This window comes from Notothenia rossii, assembly GCF_949606895.1.
Source record: "Notothenia rossii genome assembly, chromosome: 8".
NCBI classification, from domain to species: domain Eukaryota; kingdom Metazoa; phylum Chordata; class Actinopteri; order Perciformes; family Nototheniidae; genus Notothenia; species Notothenia rossii.
Window position 1 is genome coordinate 30,801,435 of NC_136906.1, and position 19,895 is coordinate 30,821,329.

The 19,895-nt window shown below is 37.8% G+C and overlaps 2 protein-coding genes across 3 annotated transcripts in view; both read right to left on the bottom strand.

Annotated features, from left to right (window-relative positions):
* Positions 1-571: 571 nt before the first annotated feature.
* LOC307015192 (MBT domain-containing protein 1-like) overlaps positions 572-19,895 on the bottom strand; it is a 33,576-nt gene continuing 14,252 nt past the window's right edge. For both annotated transcript variants that reach the window (XM_079643668.1, XM_079643667.1), the window contains exons 10-18: positions 19,634-19,769; positions 19,317-19,372; positions 19,044-19,148; positions 18,677-18,824; positions 13,400-13,482; positions 12,593-12,830; positions 12,095-12,163; positions 8,314-8,496; positions 572-7,422 (exon numbers count right to left, since the gene is read on the bottom strand). In XM_079643668.1, the coding sequence (XP_079499794.1) occupies positions 7,313-7,422; positions 8,314-8,496; positions 12,095-12,163; positions 12,593-12,830; positions 13,400-13,482; positions 18,677-18,824; positions 19,044-19,148; positions 19,317-19,372; positions 19,634-19,769 (1,128 nt within the window). In that variant the 3' untranslated portion in view covers positions 572-7,312. The remainder of the gene's footprint in view (positions 7,423-8,313; positions 8,497-12,094; positions 12,164-12,592; positions 12,831-13,399; positions 13,483-18,676; positions 18,825-19,043; positions 19,149-19,316; positions 19,373-19,633; positions 19,770-19,895) is intronic.
* On the bottom strand, positions 16,887-18,664 carry LOC307015193 (putative nuclease HARBI1). Its single transcript, XM_079643669.1, has 2 exons — positions 17,318-18,664; positions 16,887-17,228 (listed from the first exon to the last, which is right to left on the bottom strand). Exons 1-2 carry the CDS (start codon positions 18,121-18,123, stop codon positions 17,006-17,008), a joined length of 1,029 nt encoding a protein of 342 aa, XP_079499795.1. The 5' UTR covers positions 18,124-18,664; the 3' UTR covers positions 16,887-17,005.

The following is a 19,895-nucleotide window of genomic DNA, read 5'->3' on the forward strand; positions in this document are numbered from 1 at the left end:
AAAATACCTATATTTACACTATGTTGAAATGTATCAGAAAAAAACCGTCTTGGACTGGTGGCTAAGAGGTGCCAGTTCCCCTCCTGGGCACTGCAGAGGGGTCCTTGAGCAAGGCACCGACCTGCTCGCCGGAGAGACTGGCAGCCTCTTCGCTCTGGCCCACTCCAGATGCATGTTTATTCTACCTGTATTCGTATAACTGCATTACAGTGCCAGCAAGGGACCACCTTCCGGTATACTGTGAAAACTGAATTTCCCCCTGTGGGGATAAATAAAGGTACATGGAAGAGTTGTTGTTATGGCTGCCGGATTTTGCCCCCCCTCCGTCACTTTGGCCAGGATGGTCCTAGTCTCACCAGAATCACACTGGTGGTAGTTATTCCCCTTTAGTTCAGGCAAACAAAAACAATTTACTCAGGTGAGATATACAAGAAAACCTCATAGTAGAGTATGTCTAAAAATATCACAAAAAAAACGTCATGGTGTAGTATGTTAAAAAAACCTTGATCAAATAGTCAAAACACCGCATTCTTAGGATGTAAATAATATCGGAAATAATGTGCAAAACTCGTTATTTTCTCACATTTTTTTTATTGCATAAAAATGTAAAGTGAGTCATCTAAATGTAATAAATTCTTTACAATCATGCTGCCAAAAATTGCACAATGTATTAAAAAAAGCTTCATGAAAGTTAACATCAGTACATAACTACCTTTCTTTTGTCATACACTTATAGTATATAGATGTATATCTATAAATAGATTTTTTTGTACGTTTTTAAAGAGCTCAGTAAGCGTCATGTTCACAACACGAACATCTGGACAAAATGGACATTAACGCAGGTTTTCGTTAACCTTATCAGTGTGGGACACAAATAGATTCAAACCTAATGTTTTTTTTGTATCCAATGGTACATAATTATAGTAAAGTATTTGATTATTTTACTATTTTAAAATGAACACTGTACCAAAGGAATATAAAATAAAAAAATGTTTTGCACATTGGGATTGAGTGGTTTTTTGCACATTTGTTTGAGACCCGATCCAATCCTGATCCAGTGTTGGATTGGTTCAAACAATTAGCAACTGATCAAAGCCCTTCAATCTAGAGTTAATAAACGTTTGACCTCGACTTAACAATCTTCATATATTGTATCAATGAAACTCATGATCTAGTGGAATGTCGTATCCAATCATGTCTTGGTCTGACTTTTGGTTTTTGTGCAAGATGTTGGCCTTTTTGCCCAATTTAATCATCTCAAAAACGTTACAATACATGTTAAATGTTTTGACACAAGTCCAAACTTTTGGACCTGATTCAAGACCTCTAATCTCGAAATAAAACACTAACTCCAGAAATGTGTTCACGGTACTTTTTTATAAATCCCTCATCTTTCTTCACAAAATCTTGACCAAATTTCATCCGAACATTGTTTAGTTGTGATTCCAGTGCAACATTTCGTACCCAATGCCAGTCATCTAATCACAATATATTAAACTCCTGATTTTGATTTCATTATATAAAACATATTGTACTTAACCAAAGGGTTTTGTTATCCAATCCTGTCAAGGATTTATCCAACGATTTTTATCTGATCACATTTTTGACCCAAATTCTCCAAGGCATTAAACTCATTACCTTAACTTATTTGTCTCTAAACTTCAGTTCTAGTTTTTTGTACCAGTGTGTCATATTTTTTACTTGAGCTGATCAAAGATCTTTAAGTCTTTGTACCCTAATTCAAGATCTCAAACGTCAAGATAAAAATTCACGATTGGTTTGATCGTGTTTACCCGATCACTAATTTCAACACATTCAACTGATGACCTTAACTCGGTTATCTCAAAATGTGTATACTTTTTTCTGTCTTTGTAACTGGTTTTGGTTCCTTAGTCATTTAATCTCAAGAAATTAAACTCCTCAGGGTCATTTAATTGTCTCCAACATTTTGTACCTAGTCAAGTTTTGTCCGAACTTTTGACCCTATATCTTTAGCATCCACACTTTTTGAACTGACTAAGACTGGAGTTAGAACAACAACTCTATAATGACACAGAGTCATGATAACCGTTGAACTATGTTCGATACATTTAAATAATCCTTAGATTCGATACGTTGTCAGTTGTGATCACATAAAAACTGAGATATTGGGTTTGAAGAAACTAAAATCAACCACAGCTAATCTTCCGGTCACAATGAAGTATTATTTTTCTTACGGTCCCACACCACAGTCAACTAAAACACTGCTACATTAGACAAAACATTTATAAAACCCATGAAGTCATCTTTCCAATCACTGATGTACACAAATAACATCACAAACTGACAAGGAAGATAGCAAAATTCAAGGTCTTAAACTCAACTCTCAACTTGCGTCATAGCAAACACAAATATTTTTACCTTGAAAGACACATCAATCATTTTCTCCTTTTACAAAATCTGCTGCTTCCAAAACATGACTTCTTCACCGGGCTGCAGAAAGTCTGTCAAAATCCTTTCGTAGAAACGTTATCAAATGTGTATGTTTCATCCTTATATAGCACCATAAAACAAATGATGGTTAGACGTTGTTAAAGATTACATAGAAAAAGACAACACTAACCACACACACACACACACACACACACACACACACACACACACACACACACACACACACACACACACACACACACACACACACACACACACACACACACACACACACACACACACACACACACACACACACACACACACACACACACACACTTTGGATAAGTATTCAGCTTATCTACCTTCTTTAGAGTTATTAGTGATTTAAGATTAATTATTAAATGGGGTACATAAGATAAAATAAATAAATAACTTTGACTTGATTTTGTTCGCAACATTAGACCTGTCCTCTAATCTCTACTAGAATTTGATTATATCTGACCTGTTGATTCATCATGCCTCTTCCCCCTGAACAACTATCACCCAAGGAAAGTAATTGCAAAATACTTAGATAATAATCACAGTTAAATTCTAAGTAACTAAATCAAATATGAGAACATATTTTAATAATTTGGAGTTCCTTGGTAACAATGATGCAATAGAAAGTCAACATTTTAGTTGCTTTGACAAAACATTGCGAAAATGTAGTTACAAATTATGAAATGAAAAGTCAAAATGTTTACTTTAGTAGGAATTGTTGGAGGAAGTCAAAGTTTTAAGTCAAAATAAAACAAAATTACATTTTTACTTAAATGTTCTCTTTACTTGTCATAAGAGTGTCCGTAGTTTAAATTATATTTACCTACATTAAATACAATGTAATTTTCAGTGTTCATTTTGGCACCAAATTTGAATGTCTTTTTGTGATACATTTTGCATTTAAAGCTCAGTAAAACATTATGTAAACGTTAGCTCTCTCTTTTAAAAATTATTATTTTTAGAGTTGTTTTTAGTTTTTAAATATCCAGCATAGGTTGTTCACGGACTGTTATCAACTAAACTAACTTGATAAGGATAACATTTTGAATTTGGTTAGTTTTTATTTCCAAAGTTTGAATTTGGTTAGTTTTTATTTCCAAAGTTACTCCTTATTTAGATTGTCTAGATTTTGACATTTTTAAATTTGGAACCAAGATGTAATCAATTATTTGCGATTGACACTGACAAAAATCTAAATTAGATTAGATTGACTTTTACACTGCAGTTGCTGTCGAGTGTAGCTGTACTATAATGTCTGCGTTATAACCTATCATTGTTCCAAAAACCCAATAGTATGTTACGTTTCGTAAATTGAATACTAGTAGTTTGCTAAATATGTTATGACAGTAAAAATATGTCAATGTTGTTTTTTTTTGTTCACACAGGACATGAAATGTGAAACCTTGTGTTTGTTTGATCTGCCCATTAACCAAAATGTACAAATGTAATCCGGGAATTATATAAATTATGTTTCCCTCCAATCTTAATTGACAATGCAGTTTTCTTTTATGAAAACCTCATTTTTAGGAGCCCTGTCCGGTCAATACAAACTAACTAGGCGATACACATTCAAAATGATTCATTATTTAAAGTCACTTGCTGTTTTTATAGATTACTGCAATTTTACCAAATCTACAATGGCACTTACATAGACAAGTGTAGACACAACTGACACTTAGCATTACTAAGACAAACACATTTTACAAATATTTTATCCAATAACGTTTTTAAAGGCATCTTTTGTTTTATGTTGTCCTTTTACACCAAGGCGTTTTCATCTCAATAAACTGAGCATCTCTAAAAATGATTACTACTTAAATTAAAAATATTTGTAAGCATAATTATATTGTTTAGTGTTAAATTTAAGGTATGTCTTTTTTCTTTTTCTTTGTGTAGCTTTATTTAAAATACTTAAAATACTTAGTCGTTTTTTTTTAAAAATGGCAATCTTTACTAGAGTTTTTAAATCAAAAATACTCTTCTATGTTTTTGAAATAACCTCTGCTATACCATATTATACTTTTTTGTTCCAAGATCCATTTAATCCTTACTTAATACACTTTTTGTGAGGTATCAATAGTTAGCAAAATAAAACATTCATCATAACTCTTTTAGATGTCGGACAAAGTTGTTATTTATGGAGGGGAGTCTGACTGTGCATTTCCTGTTTCCATCAAAACCCTTCACATTCATACGGTCAAATCAAGTGACTCCTGGGAACATTCCAGTACAGCTTGAAGTTGTATTTTTGCTTTAAAAAAAACAAAAAAACAAGGGAAGAACCAGAGGAAGCTTACTTAGCTTACAGCCGTGTTTCTAACATTCAGTTTTCAAATGAAAGTCGTCTTTTGAAAACATTCTTTTAAAAAATAAAAACAATGTTATTATAATAAATTTAACTATTGACACATGTAAACCAACATTGTTTTTTACATATAACTGCTTAATTATTTCAGATTTTAATGAATTTCATGTGCCTTTTATGTTTTTTTAATTATTGAATGAAGTAAGATTTTATAAACTTAAAAAGCTGCCAGAATGCTGATTTATATAGCATTTTTTAAATATGAAACAATAAGGTCTGACATTTAGTACCAACTAAACTTATTGCAATCGTTTGGACGTTTAGTTATTGCAATTACTGTGGCAGAGCACTGTGGCTTTGATTTAACTGATTCTGAACACACAGAAACAATATTCAAATAACTGGAGCTATCGATTATCTGGCCTGCTGAGAATGTGTTACCCTGCACACTTGCAGCAGTGTTCAGCAGCAACAAAACTAAACAAGAGTAACTCTTGTTGGCTGGTTTCTTGCTTAATGGCATCCTGACAACTTGTTCCAAACCACAGCATGCGCGCACGCGCACACACACACACACACACACACACACACACACACACACACACACACACACACACACACACACACACACACACACACACACACACACACACACACACACACACACACACACACACACACACACACACACACACACACACACACACACACACACACACACACACACACACACACACACACTTTTAAATGACTGCTAATCTCAACATGACATTACACAGCATCCAGTATCATCATTACGTCAAGTTTTGACCCTTGAACACACAACATCAACACCTAACACATTCTGGCTTTGTAAAAAATCATCATAAAAAAGTTCCGTTATTTTTTCCTCAGTAGACATATAATTTTCTCAGAGGAACCAAAGATGAGTAACACTGTCCTGGACGTAGCTGTATATCATCAGCTTCATTATCTAAACTTTCTCTGCATTCTTGTTTTCTTTGCCCTGGTTGCCCAGTCAGAAAACTCTTAAGAGCATGTAGTGAACGTTCCAACAGCCATAGGACCATAGGACCATTTTCCTCACATGGTTAAGAAACCAGCAAATGGCGGCAGACATTTTTGGAAAGGATGATTAAGGGCCCGGTCAGACCAGAAATAATTATATAAGAAATCATTTCAGCTGAAAATCAATTTCATTCAAAACTAATTACAACAATTTGCTCATTAAGAAATCCTGATAAAATCACAATCTCTTCATAAGTGGCTATTGCCATGCTAGTTAGCTGGAGGCATTTTGTTGATGGCTAGTGCTACTGTAGTTCTAAAAAAATATTAAATAGACTTTAAATAGCAAAATACACAATGAAGTCATTGTGCTGAGATGTAATTAAATTCATTCATTTGGATTTTGTCTGGCTAGCGGCTGATAGTAAGTTCTTCACTGGCAGTAAGTAAATAATATGTTAGCTTGGCATGCTATTGTGGCTGGTTAAAATTATTCCAGTAAAAACACTGCAGCTCTAATAAAACAGATTTTTGCAAGATAAGAATAATACAATAATGTTAATAAAACAATTTGAGCCAGTAAAACATTTGGCTGGTATGAAACAGTTAGATGTCTGCTAGCTTAGTGTGCAATAATTGTAGCAGGCTTCAACATGTTTTCTGCAAAAATACTGGAACAAAATTAAAGGAACAAAAGCCAAATGTGATATTTCCTGTTGAGAATGGAGCAGCTTCCTAACTGGCAGTTAGCAGCAAGTTAGCTTGGTGAGCTATTTTGTCTGGTTAACAAAAGCACATTCCAAGCTAGCATGTTAACAATTAGCTTACATCCGTAAATAGTAATTTTGCAATCATATACCATTTATATTTAGCTGCTATATTAAATATATTCCCTTATTTACAATTAATATATTTTTGTTTAATAACCCAAATGTGTTTCATTATTCCTCGTACTACTCAGACAGATACACAAGGATTTTAATACTACGTTCAGCAGTCTTGTTTATACATTTGTTTTTGAAAAGTTGTCACTAGGTTCTTTATTTTTATGTACTCACAATTGTATCATTGTAATTAAGTAATGCATAATGTATTTATTTTTATTATTTAAAGTTATAATTTTGAGATACTGTAACTGGCTTATTAAATATCCACATGTCTATGTTTATAAATGGGAGAATGTAAACTCACCCTAGAAACAACACCTCACAAGACATTAAGACCTGGTTGTCCTAAATGTAGCTCTTAACCCAACTACCTCACCAAGCTTTAACTCAACCTAGAATTTAAGTCACTTTCTTGTCTGACCGGGCAAAAAGAGAAAGACTTGACGTAAAACTGGGAAAAAGTTACTTTTGTTATACGTTTTGAAACAAAAAGATTTTTTTTTAAAAAGATTTTTGGCCGAAGCGAAGTGCATTATGTAGCTTATTTAGCCTGTTCAAAGTGTTCAGAATGATCTGATTTAATCACAGTTTGATGAGTATTGAAACTCACGATTTCAGAAAAAACATTAATGGAGAGATGAAGACAGAGAGGGATGAGTTACTGCTTTATGTTGGTGAAGAATCCTGCAGAAGATCCATTGGTTTCGCTTTCAGTCCTTTCAGAATAAAACTCACGTGCTTCCAAGTTCTCTTCTTTAATCTGCGAACCTGCAAAAACAAAAGTAGAGATTTAGAAAATCCCTTGAAACAGTTCTGACATTTTATAGGGAAGTTATACAAGTGTTATTAATATGTTTGGTGTTGTCGTTAGTCATGTTTTTTAATTTAATTGTATTGCTTTCTTCTATTTATTTATTTTTTGTTGAAGTCATTGTTTTATGTTTTGATCTTTAATATTAGTTGTAATTATTAGCGTTGTTTTTTTTGTGTGTTTTAAAATATATTCTTCCTATGTTTTTCTAATCATCTGTGTTTACATGGAAAATAAGCATTGCATTGCATGTTATACAATGACAATGTTGCACAATATTAATGTAATTATTATTATGTTTTTAATGTATTTATTTGTTTATTGTTATATATTCATATTTGAATTTTTTTACATATATTTGTATTTTTTGCAAACAATATATTAAATTCTTGCTAATATTATATTTAATTTAGCTATTACCATTGGAATGTAACTTGTATTTGTTTATTTAAATGATATTAACTAAATATTTTGTTTCTAATTACAATAATTTTCTATTAACTAAAACATTCAAAGTTTGTCTTTTATGTTGCTTTCTACATGTAATACTTTTACATAAATGCATAAGTATTAATAATGTAATGATATTATATATAATAGTTGAAAAGTCACAGCATTGGACATTTTTATACTTTTAATAACTTTAAGTTATTATTTAGTGAAATCTTATTTTTTATAAATGTATGGCAAAATGGAGACAAAAATCCATTCCAGTGTTTTAATTTTTAAAAATATATTGTATATTAATTCTCAGTGCACCGCCGTTAACAGTAGTGAAGCACAACTTGTGTTAGTACTTTTAACCGCAGTATAGTATCTGAATGAACAGTATTTATGTGTTTGTGTACCTGCTCCCCCATCAGTGTTGGGGCTGCTCTCCAGGTCAACTGGGGGGGGCGGGGCTGCAGGAGTGGGGGGTGATGGGTAATTTGGTGGTGTCTCGTTCTCGTCTCCTGATATGCTCCTGGAGATACCCGTTACTATAGTGCCAGAGAAGCTGACCGGTCGCTTAGCAACAGGCAACTTCCTCTCTGAGGGGAGAAGAAGGTGAAGTCAGTAAAACTGTTTAAAGTAATACATGATGAAGCAAAAAGTATTCTTACAACACTAAAATAAGTTATTAAATCAGAAAACAATATTTACACAACCTTTAGTTGAATTCTCCTGGTAATTCACAATAAACAATAACAATAGTTACAAAATATATATATTCAGGTTCAAATTATATTTTTGAAACATAAACACAGACACATGCATTTTTATAAATTATAAGAGAGGAAGGGCAACGCGCTTGGGCTGCAAAAAAGATAAACATAAATATATTTTTACCGAATTCTTATAATTTAACGAAATAAAAAAGGAAAATTAAAACTGCTGTCGCACATGTGCGCGCAGTGATGAGCGGGCCCTCGCGTCCGAGCGCCTGTCGGGGAGGGCAGCCGGTCGTCCCGGTGTCAAGCAGACGCGCGCGAGTCCTGGGAAATGAGCCGTTTGTCATTTCTATAATTTTCGCGTCACAGACTCCCAGGTCATCCGGCAGCGACCCGGAAACGGATGTCGGTGCGCCGTCTCGAAGGAAAACAAATTTCTCTAAAGGGTCGTCGAGGATCGATTATCGAAGAGGCTGTTTGGAGGAGCCGTAACCGAGGATACACTGATTTAGAGGAGAGAGGAGTCTCTCTGGAGGAGCTATGACCGAGGGTACAAAGATGTAGAGGAGAGAGGAGTCTCTCTGGAGGAGCTATGACCGAGGGTACACTGATGTATTCTCCGGAGTTGATTTCAGCCAACAGTGATGTTTAAAAGAGGCGTGACGCATGGCTGGAATTATGTCAACGAAGCCCAGCTCTGCAAACTGTTCCCGTTGTGATTATAAGTTATTCAAGATGATCAAATGTGCATCAGATTTTACACCCTTTACCGTTTGTTTACTCACTAATCACATCCCCCTGGATGTTAGGCTATTTATTTTAATACAACTGCTTTCATTGTGAGGCGATGTTTACAGTGAGAACAGCAATACTATATGTAACAGGCCTACATTACACACTTTATTTGTATGCTTTAGTAGATATCTACAAGTAAACACTAGATATTTTTCATGAAACCATATAGTGCTTCACATAATAAAATATACAAGGGCTGTAGCCTGATATACATTATATGCTTTAGGAGCTGTATGTGTGTGTTGTACAGTCAGTAGGTGTCTGCTGTGGAGTCTATAGGTGTCTGTTGTAATTGAATTTGCCGCAAACAGAGCCGGTGTGTGTGTGTGGGTTAGGGGTAACCCTAACCCTAAACCCTAACCCTAACAAGTTATGAGCATTTATTTCTAAGCCCCGCCTTTTTGTTGAGATTAATGACGGGCATATTTATCGACCGAACATGCTCATTTTCTACGGTAATGTGTCTGACCCTCCACCGATGCTGTATACTAAGTTTGGCGTTGAAAAAGAAAACATGGACATTTAAGGTAATATTTCACTGTTTTTAACATTATGCTAATTAAACAAAAAAAATGAAGTAGGTCGAGCTTTGGGGTTCAAGGACATAATATGTAGAGTTTGTCCACCCGAATAAGTGGGCAACATTTCAGGTCATTCGGAGTTGCGGTGCCACTTTGTAAAGGTTTCCAAAAATGGAAATGTAGTAGTTTGGATTAATTTGTGACATGTAAATCGGCAAAAATGGTACATTCTCTGTTAGTTTACGAGCTCCCCGTTTGAGCTAGCCACTATTTTCTTCGCAATTTAGCATCATATTGGATAGGGGTTGAATTTGTCCTGGATTGGAATTTTTCCGATCATACCCCTAGGAGGAGTTTGCAAAAATGTCCTTAAAATGGCTGAAAAACGCACATTTTTCAAAATGGCCGACTTTCTGGGGGGCGTGGCTAATGAAAAGCAATTTGAAATATGTGTGCAATTATAATAGCAATGTGTATACAGCGTTTTGTGAATATCGGAAAAACTATATGCGAGTAGTTTGTGACATATAAATCGTCAAAAATGGAACATTCTCTGTTTGCTTACGAGCTCATCGTTTGAGCAATCAATTATTCCTTCGCAATTTAGCATCACATTGGAAATGGGCTGAACTTGTCATGGATTGGAATTTTTCCGATCATTCCCCTAGGAGGAGTCCGCAGAAATGTCCTTAAAATGCATGAAAAAACGCACATTTTTCAAAATGGCTGACTTTCTTGGGGTCGGGGCTAATGGAAGGCAATGTGAAATATGTCCGCAATCATAAGAGCAATGTGTATACAGCGTTTCGTGAATATCAGAAAAACTATATGCGAGTAGTTTGGAGTAATTTGCGACATGTAAATCGTCAAAAATGGTGTATTCGCTGTTAGCTTACGACCTCCACGATTGAGCTATCAAATATGTTCTTCTCAATTTAGCATCATATTGGATAGGGGCTAAAGGTGTCCTGGATTGGAATTTTTTCGATCATTCCCCTAGGAGTAGTTCGCAAGAATGTGCTTAAAATAGCTGAAAAACGCACATCTTTCAAAATGGCCGAATTCCTGGGGGGCGGGGCTAATGGAATCTATTTACAAATATGTCCGCAATTCCATGAGGAATGTCTGTGCCAAAAATCATGAAGTTCTGAGAAACTATATGTGAATACCACACAATAGGGGGCGCTAGTGAGCAATTTTTTATATTTATTTTTTTACATTCTCGAAAAGGTTGTGGGCTGTGACGTATGTCCCAAGTTTTGCGTCCGAAGCTCAATTTATGCTATCGCAATTTAAAAATTTTTTTATAGGCCACGCCCACATTCTGCATTTGTTGCAACACTTTAAATCTCAGTTTGTAGTCACCCCCAGAGTATGTGTAAAAAACAAAAAAAACATTCGTCCATCCGTTCTTGAGTTATAAATTGGTGGTGTTTTTGGCGCCCCCTATCGTCCAAAATGAAAATACTTTGTTGTGCCTATTCCCCAAGACAGACTGAACCTATCCACTAAAATCTGTGATGTTTGGAGACATTGTTGATTAGTTATGAGCATTCCTTTCTAAGCCCCGCCTTTTTGCGAGTACGTTTTGATTGACGGCGGCAATATTTATCGTCCTAACATGCTCATTTTCTACGGTAATGTTTCTGACCCTCCACCGATACTGTATACGAAGTTTGGTGTTGAAAAACAGAAAATTGAAATGTAAGTGAATATTTAACTGTTTTGAATATTATGCTAATTTAAATTATGTAGGCGGAGCTTAGGGTTCCAAGAGGATTATTTGTAGAGCAGGTCCACCCGGATATGTGTGCAACATTTCAGGTCATTCGGAGTTACGGTGCGACTTTGTACATTTATTCCGAAATGGGATTTTGATAGGTGACGCTAGTGAGCAGGTTGGAATATTTAACCCAATGACTCCAGAATATTGAATTTTCCACCGGTCCTGGCGTCCGTGCAAAATTATACAACTTTTGAAGCATCCTAAAGACCTCAAAAAGAGGAAACGCCAGCACTATAATAATAATACCACTAATAACAATAGGTTCCTCGCACTTCGTGCTAGGACGCCGTAAGGTCCTAGCGCTCCGTGCTCGGGCCCTAAAAAAGTATCCAACTATGAACATGTTTGCTTCAGTGTGTGTCCAGTGTTTACGTACTTTTCTTCTGTCCCTTATACTGCTGAGACTTCTTCCTCTGTTTGGATGCTGACTGCAGTTCTCTGGAGCCTGAAAACAGAGGCTAATATTGTAACTGTTGTAAATTAGGTAGAATAGGATTTCAGTGATGGCTGCGTAGACTCGTTTCAAACTTGTATGATCTAACTTTTACAAATAACTCAACAACATTGTAACGTACAAAAACTGACATTTTCCTAAATAACGATTATACTTCAAAACACATATGTTGATGTTTTTTAATCTAACTTAATATCATTAAATAAAGTTTTTAGATATTAATGGCACCAGATCAGATCCAGGAGAAGTCATGTGTGGTGTTCCACAGGGATCAATCTTAGGACCACTACTACCAAATCTAATATATGTAAATATATGTTCCGGGTATCGATTAACATTTTTAATCATGATTAATCGCATGATTTTCTTGCTATGCGCAGACATATCTGTTGATGTTTTTTCTCAGACAGTATGAGTTACCCGCAGTGACAGCAGGCGGCTGCAGCTGGTATCCGGTCAGCTGACACCACCCCACCGGGTACAGGTCAGGTGACTCGCAGTCCACCCACTGATCGTACTCATCCTCCCAGCCATCAAAGTGTATCCGTAGCAACCGGTGGACAATGCGTGTCACCGTGGCGACGCAGACAAGTCGCGGCTCCATGAGGTCCACGGCCTCCAGCTTCATGCCGGGGCAGAATCTGTGGTTAGGGACTTCCTATGAGGGCAGGGCGGAGGACACACATCAGGAGTTATTCATACAACTACATAAAAGGAAATATTATCAAAAATGTTATTATTATTTTTCATTTTTGTCATTACTTTTTATTCATATGATTTTTATTATTTGTACTTTTCATGGTAATATTATAATTGTAATCATCATATCATATCATCAATATCAAAAATATTTGAAACTCAAAACTGAAATGTATTTTTTTGCAATAAATGACAATAGAAAACAACAAAACAAAAAAAACAAAAAAATAACAAGATTCAAACATTTATAATTTAGGAAATATAGAGACAGAAAACCTCAATAATGAAAAAAATAAAATAAAAAGAGAAGATAAAATCAAATAAAGTAATCTTAAAAAAAAAAGAGTTATGTATATTGAATATTTATTATTTTTTTGCCTGAAAAGGTGAACTATAATTATTATAATAATAATTTCACAACCGCAAAATATGGGTTTGGGTTTTTGCTTCCGTAACAATTTAAGACATAACCACAAAAATCCTTACACTTGAGATACAGGAGCCATTTTGATGTTTGCAGAGGCTTACCTTGTTGAAGAGGTTGACGGGAGCCGCCAAAGACTTGCTCTCCTTCAGATACTCAAACCATCTGAAGGGAAGATTGCTGTAACCTTGAGACACAAAAACGACATTAATCCACAGCTCTTATTCTAACAAACGTTAGTCTCTAAAAGTGATGTTATTTCTCTTTTAACTTGGATCTTTAAAGTCTCAGTTTGATTAAAGTAATATTAGGAAAAAAAACAGACTGCGAAAGTGAGTCCTATTTATTTTGGTATTGGAGAAATAATGATTATTTAAAGGTCCGATGTCATGGCCATTTCTACTGATCATAATTCCATTGTTGAGGTCTACTAGAATACATTTATATTGTACACAATGTTCCAAACTCACGTTGGTTTCTCATACAGCATCTCTGTATAGTATGTGTATTCACTCTCTGTCCTAAACGGCTTGTTGGAGCTCCTGCCCCCCACACCCCCCCTTCCCTGTGAGCCCAGTGGCCGTCTGCGAGACAGCGAGACAAAGCGAAACCCAGCCCGAAACACACACACACAGCCTGGCTGGGAGTTTGTGCTCACACACCGACTCACAGCCCCGCCGTCTCAGGGAGGAGAAATCGGCAGAGCTGCAGCTGAGAAAAAATTGAGTGTGTGTTTGTGAGGAAGTCCGTGGATTGGTCGTAACGGCTCCGCGACCGTAGCGTAAACATCCATTTGGACCAATGGGTCCATTTGGGTATGGGCACGTCACTGTACCCAGGAAGAAAAATAAAAATCCCCAACGAGGCGTTCTGGGGCAGCATAGACAGGTATTTTCTGTGTTTTCTGTGTTTTCTGTGTTTTCAGAGTTTTACTCGCTCCAGGGTGTATTTTGAGGGTTTGTGACTCTGCAGACCGTTTACATGCAGAAAAACTTTCATAACACACAAGGGGACGGGTAATAACCGGAAAAGCATGACCTGGGCCCTTTAAGATAATGAACTTAACATTAAATAACTAGACTTTTTTTATACAGTGGAGGAAATAAGTATTTGATCCCTTGCAGATTTTGTAAGTTCACTCACTGACAAAGAAATTAACAATCTATAATTTAAATGGTAGATTTATTTTAACAGTGAGAGCAAGAATGTCAAAAAGAAAATCCAGAAATGTACATAATATAAAAGATAGAAATTGATTTGCATTTAACTGTGGGAAATAAGTATTTGATCCCCTTGCAACCAACAAGGATTCTGGCTTCCACAAAACGGTTAAATAAGTCCTCTTCCTTTAGGAAAGTACTCCTTATATCAACTTGTTACCTGTATAAAAGACACCTGTCCACAGAATCAATCTATCAGATTCCAACCTCTCCACCACGGGCAAGACTAAAGAGCGGTCTAAGGACCTCAGGGACATGACTGTAGACCTGCACCAGGCTGGGATTGGCTACAAGGCCATCAGAAAGCAGCTTGGTGAGAAGGAGAAAACTGTTGTTGTGATTATTCAGAAGAAGAATGTGTGTGTTTCTAAATGGAAGAAAGACAAAATGACCATCAGTCGCCCTCACTCTGGGGCTCCACACAAGATCTGGCCCCTTGGAGTCTTGATGATGATGAGAAAGGTGAGGGATCAGCCAAGAACTATACGGAGGAACTTGTTAATGATCTCAAGGCAGCTGGGACCACAGTCACCAAGAAAACTATTGGTAACACACTACACCATAATGGATCAAATCCAGCAGCGCCTGAAGGCCCCCTGCTCAAGAAAACATGAGAGGCCCGTCTGAAGTTTGACAAGGAACATCTGAATGATTCAGAGAAGGCTTGGGAGAAGGTGATGTGGTCAGATGAGACAGAAATGTTGATCTTTGGCATCGACTTGACACCCCATGTTTGGAGGAAGAGAGATGCCGACTATAACCCCAGAACACCCACCCCAACCGTCAGCATGGAGGTGGAAACATTCTGCTTCGGGGTTGTTCCTCTGCTAAGGGGATAGGACCACTTCCCTGCATCGAGGAGATGATGTACGGGGCCATGTACCGTAACATATTCGCCGATAGCCTCCTTCCCTCAGCCAGGACACTGAAAATGGGCCATGGATGGGTCTTCCAGCAGGACAATGACCCTGAACATACGGCCAAGGCAACACAGGAGCGGCTAAAGAAGAAGCACATTCAGGTGATGGAGGGGCCTAGCCAGTCTCCGGACCTTAATCCCATAGAAAATCTGTGGAGGGAGCTGAAGCTTCCAGATGCCAAGCATCAGCCTCAACCCTCAGGATCTGGAGAGGATCTTCAGAGAGGAGTGGACCAACATCCTTCCTGAGATGTGCACAGACCTGGAGTGGAGTGCACCAGCTGGGCGTAAAAAAGCAGGGCTTAACTCTAACGTCGGGCTTAGCTACGTCCGACTTAGTGATTCGAATTTACACCGAGTGCACAAAGCCTGACTAGTCTCAGGCGTAGCTGCGCCTGGTCTTAAGATGCGCGTCCACGTGAATACACGCGAAACAGTAATTGTTGCCAAGCAACACACGTCTATATAATTTAACACTCAAATTCCTCCATTCAGAGCAAACTAAGACTTGGATAACGAACATGGATAACGGAAAGAAGAGAAAAAAACAATTTTACTGATAGAGAGTTTAGAACATTAATTGAAATATATGCAGTGCATAAAAACTCGCTAACTGCAAAAATGTAATAATACCATGACAAACAAACACAAACTCGCAACCTGGAAGTCAATCACTGGTGCAATAAATGACTTGGGGGATGGAGGGATATGGACGGTGGAAGAGTGTAGGAAAAAGTGGAAGGACCTACTATCCAGAGCCAAAAAGGATGCATCGGTTCTCAAAAACCCTCCGACCGGCGGAGGCCCTGCTCCAAAAACCTCTCCATACAGCAAAATCATTATAGCTATTTTTGGAGAGGATTCCCCAACTTTCACCAGGTTGAATAGGATCGACAGCTCAGAGCCCTCAACCTCAACATTTGAAGAGGTTGACGCAGACGTGTCAGCTGTCACTAATGGTAAGTCATTAATAGAGTAATATCACCCTACATTATCTACATAAACATTACCCCCATGAGACATTACGGCTAGCAAGATAACAATTAGCAATCGCGGCAGTTGATAGCAACTGACAATAACTGACAGTAACTTGCCATTTTACAGACTCAGAGGACCGCAGAGAAGAGGGAAGTCCCTCACCCACAGCGTCAGCAATGACTTGAGGGGAATCCCAAATGGCCACACCCCAAAAGAGAAAGAGGGATTTGTCAGAGCTACAGCGGGAACTGACGGAGAAAGAAATTGTTCGTGTGGAGGTGGAGACCGTCAAATTGAGAGCAGAACACGAAAAAATTGAGCTGGAGAAGGAGAAATTGAGACTCCAAATAATCATTCTTAATAAATCAGCTTCTAATCACTGAAGAAGACAATGTGTTCACCATTCTGTAATCATGTTGTACTTGTTTTTTATCTCAATTTCATGTTAATAGTTCTCCAAAATGTTGTTATTTAATGTTCTTCTGTGTTCTTTGAATAAAATAGGCCTAATGAAAATATGTGGTCACAAAGGGAGCTTATTGAAATGCGATTGCAAAAAAAAAACGCGTTCATATTACAAATATATAGGTCTATTATAGGTTGTTTATTATATGATAAATAATAAGTCGTCCACCGATATCTTCACGGATGGCAGCAGGAGCCACAGGGTTCTCATCCGCCTCCAGTACCAATTCTCCTTGTATCAGAAGGGGGATTCTCTTTTTCACACAGATGTTGTGCAGCACCGCAGTGGCAGCAATGATCACGCAGACGCGCTCAGGGTGCATTCGCATTTCACTGTGGAGGCAGTGAAACCTACAAAAAAAAGCAAAAAACAATTTAGCCTATATCTAGGCTACATTAAAAGGCTGGCCTTTTATATATTATAAAAATGACTTACTAACCTACGTTTGAGCACTCCAATGCAGCGCTCTACAATGTTCCTTGTTTGTGTATGCTTCTCGTTATAGTGGCGCTCTTGTGCAGTTCTCTCTGCGATGACAGGTGTCATTAGCCATCGCTTCAGAGGGTATCCACTGTCTCCGAGAAGAAGACCATTCACTCTCCCTGCCTCAAATTCCCATTGAAAGGCGCTCTCTCTCAGGATGCGAGCATCATGGGTCGACCCAGGCCATCTTGCAACGAGGTCGACAATGCCCATGTCCGAGTTGCACACAATTTGAACATTTATAGAATGGTAACCCTTTCTATTAACATACAAATACTCATGTTCAGAGGGGGCCTGAATGCGAACATGAGTACCGTCGACACATCCGACAATAACAGGTATACCTGATTTTAACAAAATATCTTGCCTGGATTTCTCTGCTTCTTCTTGTGTGGGTAGGTGAATATAGTTCCTAAGGCGGTGCTGGAGGGCCAATGAAACTTGTCTTATAGCCCGACATGCAGTTGTGCGATGAACATTAATCATGTCTCCCACAGTATTTTGAAAGGCCCCGTTCGCGTAGAATCTGAGCGCAATCAGCACCTGCAAGGTTGGGGAGAGCGCAGCGTTTCGGTCTGATCCGTGCTGGAGTTGAGGGGAGATCTCCTCGATTAAATCAAAAAGGGCTTGTCTGCCGAAACGAAACCTCTCTATCAGTTCACTGTCTGAATAGATGTCCAGTGGGTTTGTTCGATCACGGACGACTCTTTCTCTTCTTAATGCCCTTTCATTGTTAAACCTGTAAACAAAACGCCCTGCCATCGTTAATATCCTTCTTGCCTGTTTTGCGTTACTATGGATACTAGTCTGTCTTTCCGATTTACGCCTGCTCCATACTAGGCGTAAAAGTTACACCCGGGCGCAACCCATACAGGGCTTAAGTCTAAGTGGTGCACTAGTCATAACTTTAGTTTGGTCTTAACCTTTGGTTCTACGTCGGACGTATAGTTACGCCCAGCTTACGCCCATCTGGTGCACTCCACTCCTGGAGACCAGCTACAAGAAGCGTCTGACCTCTGTTTCCAACAAGGGTTTCTCCACCGAGTACTAAGGCATGTTTTGAAAAGGGATCAAATACTTATTTCCCACAGTTTAATGCAAATCAATGTTTATCTTTTATATGATTTCAATTTCTGGATTTACTCTCACTGTTTATATAAACCTACCATTACAATTAAAGACCGTTGATTTCTTTGTAAGTGGGTAAACTTACAAAATCTGCAAGGGATCCAATACTTATTTCCTTCACTGTAAGGAGGAATTGTATTGTATGTATTTATGGAGTCATAAACATGACACAATAATCAAAAAATACCTCTGGGGGGCGTCAGCTCGATGTTGTTGATCTCACAGAACCCAGCAGGGAAGATGGATGGAGACATGGAGTGATAACAGAACCAGTCCGACCCGTCAGCCGCCTCGGAGCCGTCGATCCCGATCATCAGATACCCGTCTGCCAGCACCTGAGGAAGAGGACAGGCTTACTATCAGGTGATTAATCAGGTTATTTCATATCAGATGATTCATCTAGTGTTTGTTGTATTCATCTTAATATTTTAGGTGATTAATCAGGTGATTTAGTTGTATCTGTTAATCAAGTGGATTCAATCAGATGATTAACTATCAGGGTTTATTCAGGTGATTAATCAGGTGATTTTTCAGGGACATTAGCTTCTCCCGACCTTCCTCACTGTGGCCACGCAGATGGCGGACAGGTTCAGAGGGTCGATGGCTTCTAGTTTCATCGTGTCTTCAAACCAGAAGCCGCTTTGATCCACCTCCTTCACCTGCAGATACATTACACACTCATCAAACTCATATTATTATTATTATTATTTTTCCAAGCATTTTGTCCGTTGGACTGCACACGGCACACATTTAGTAGAATGTCAGAACAACTACTAACTCCACACACACAGTGAAATATATCCTAAATCATGGATTCATAACGTTACCTTAGCAAAGACCTGTCCAGGAGCGTCCAACTGAACATTCAGCTTCTTCGACACATCTGGAAAAAATAGTTTCATCTTCAGTCTGCCTGCTTAAATTGAACATTTCCTAAATGCAGTCTGGTGACATCTGCACACATCAGTGAGTCTGATCTATGATTATTTTTAACACACATTTTTTATTTATATTTTATTGATTTATTATTGAGTTTTCTCCCTGTTTTTATATTCATTCTGTGTGTGTATTTCCTTATTGTGAAGTTCTTTGTGATGCCGTCATGCAGTCCTTTATTTATATCATTAAATGAGTTGGAACCCACCGGATCGTTTGAATCTGTGTCCGATGGAGCGCGACCAGCCAATGCTGTGGATCAGAGGACTGTACATGTGACACCAGAAGTCGTCAGAGCCGTCGTCACACTCCTCGTACACCAGACGGAGGCGACCTCCGATCACCTGTAGCAACACACACACATAATCATCGTCAATCATACTATACAAAGACGTCTCCATGTGTGGACCCCGATTATTGATTTTTTACTCAAAAAGCTCAAAATCATTAGAGATATTAGTTAAATGTTT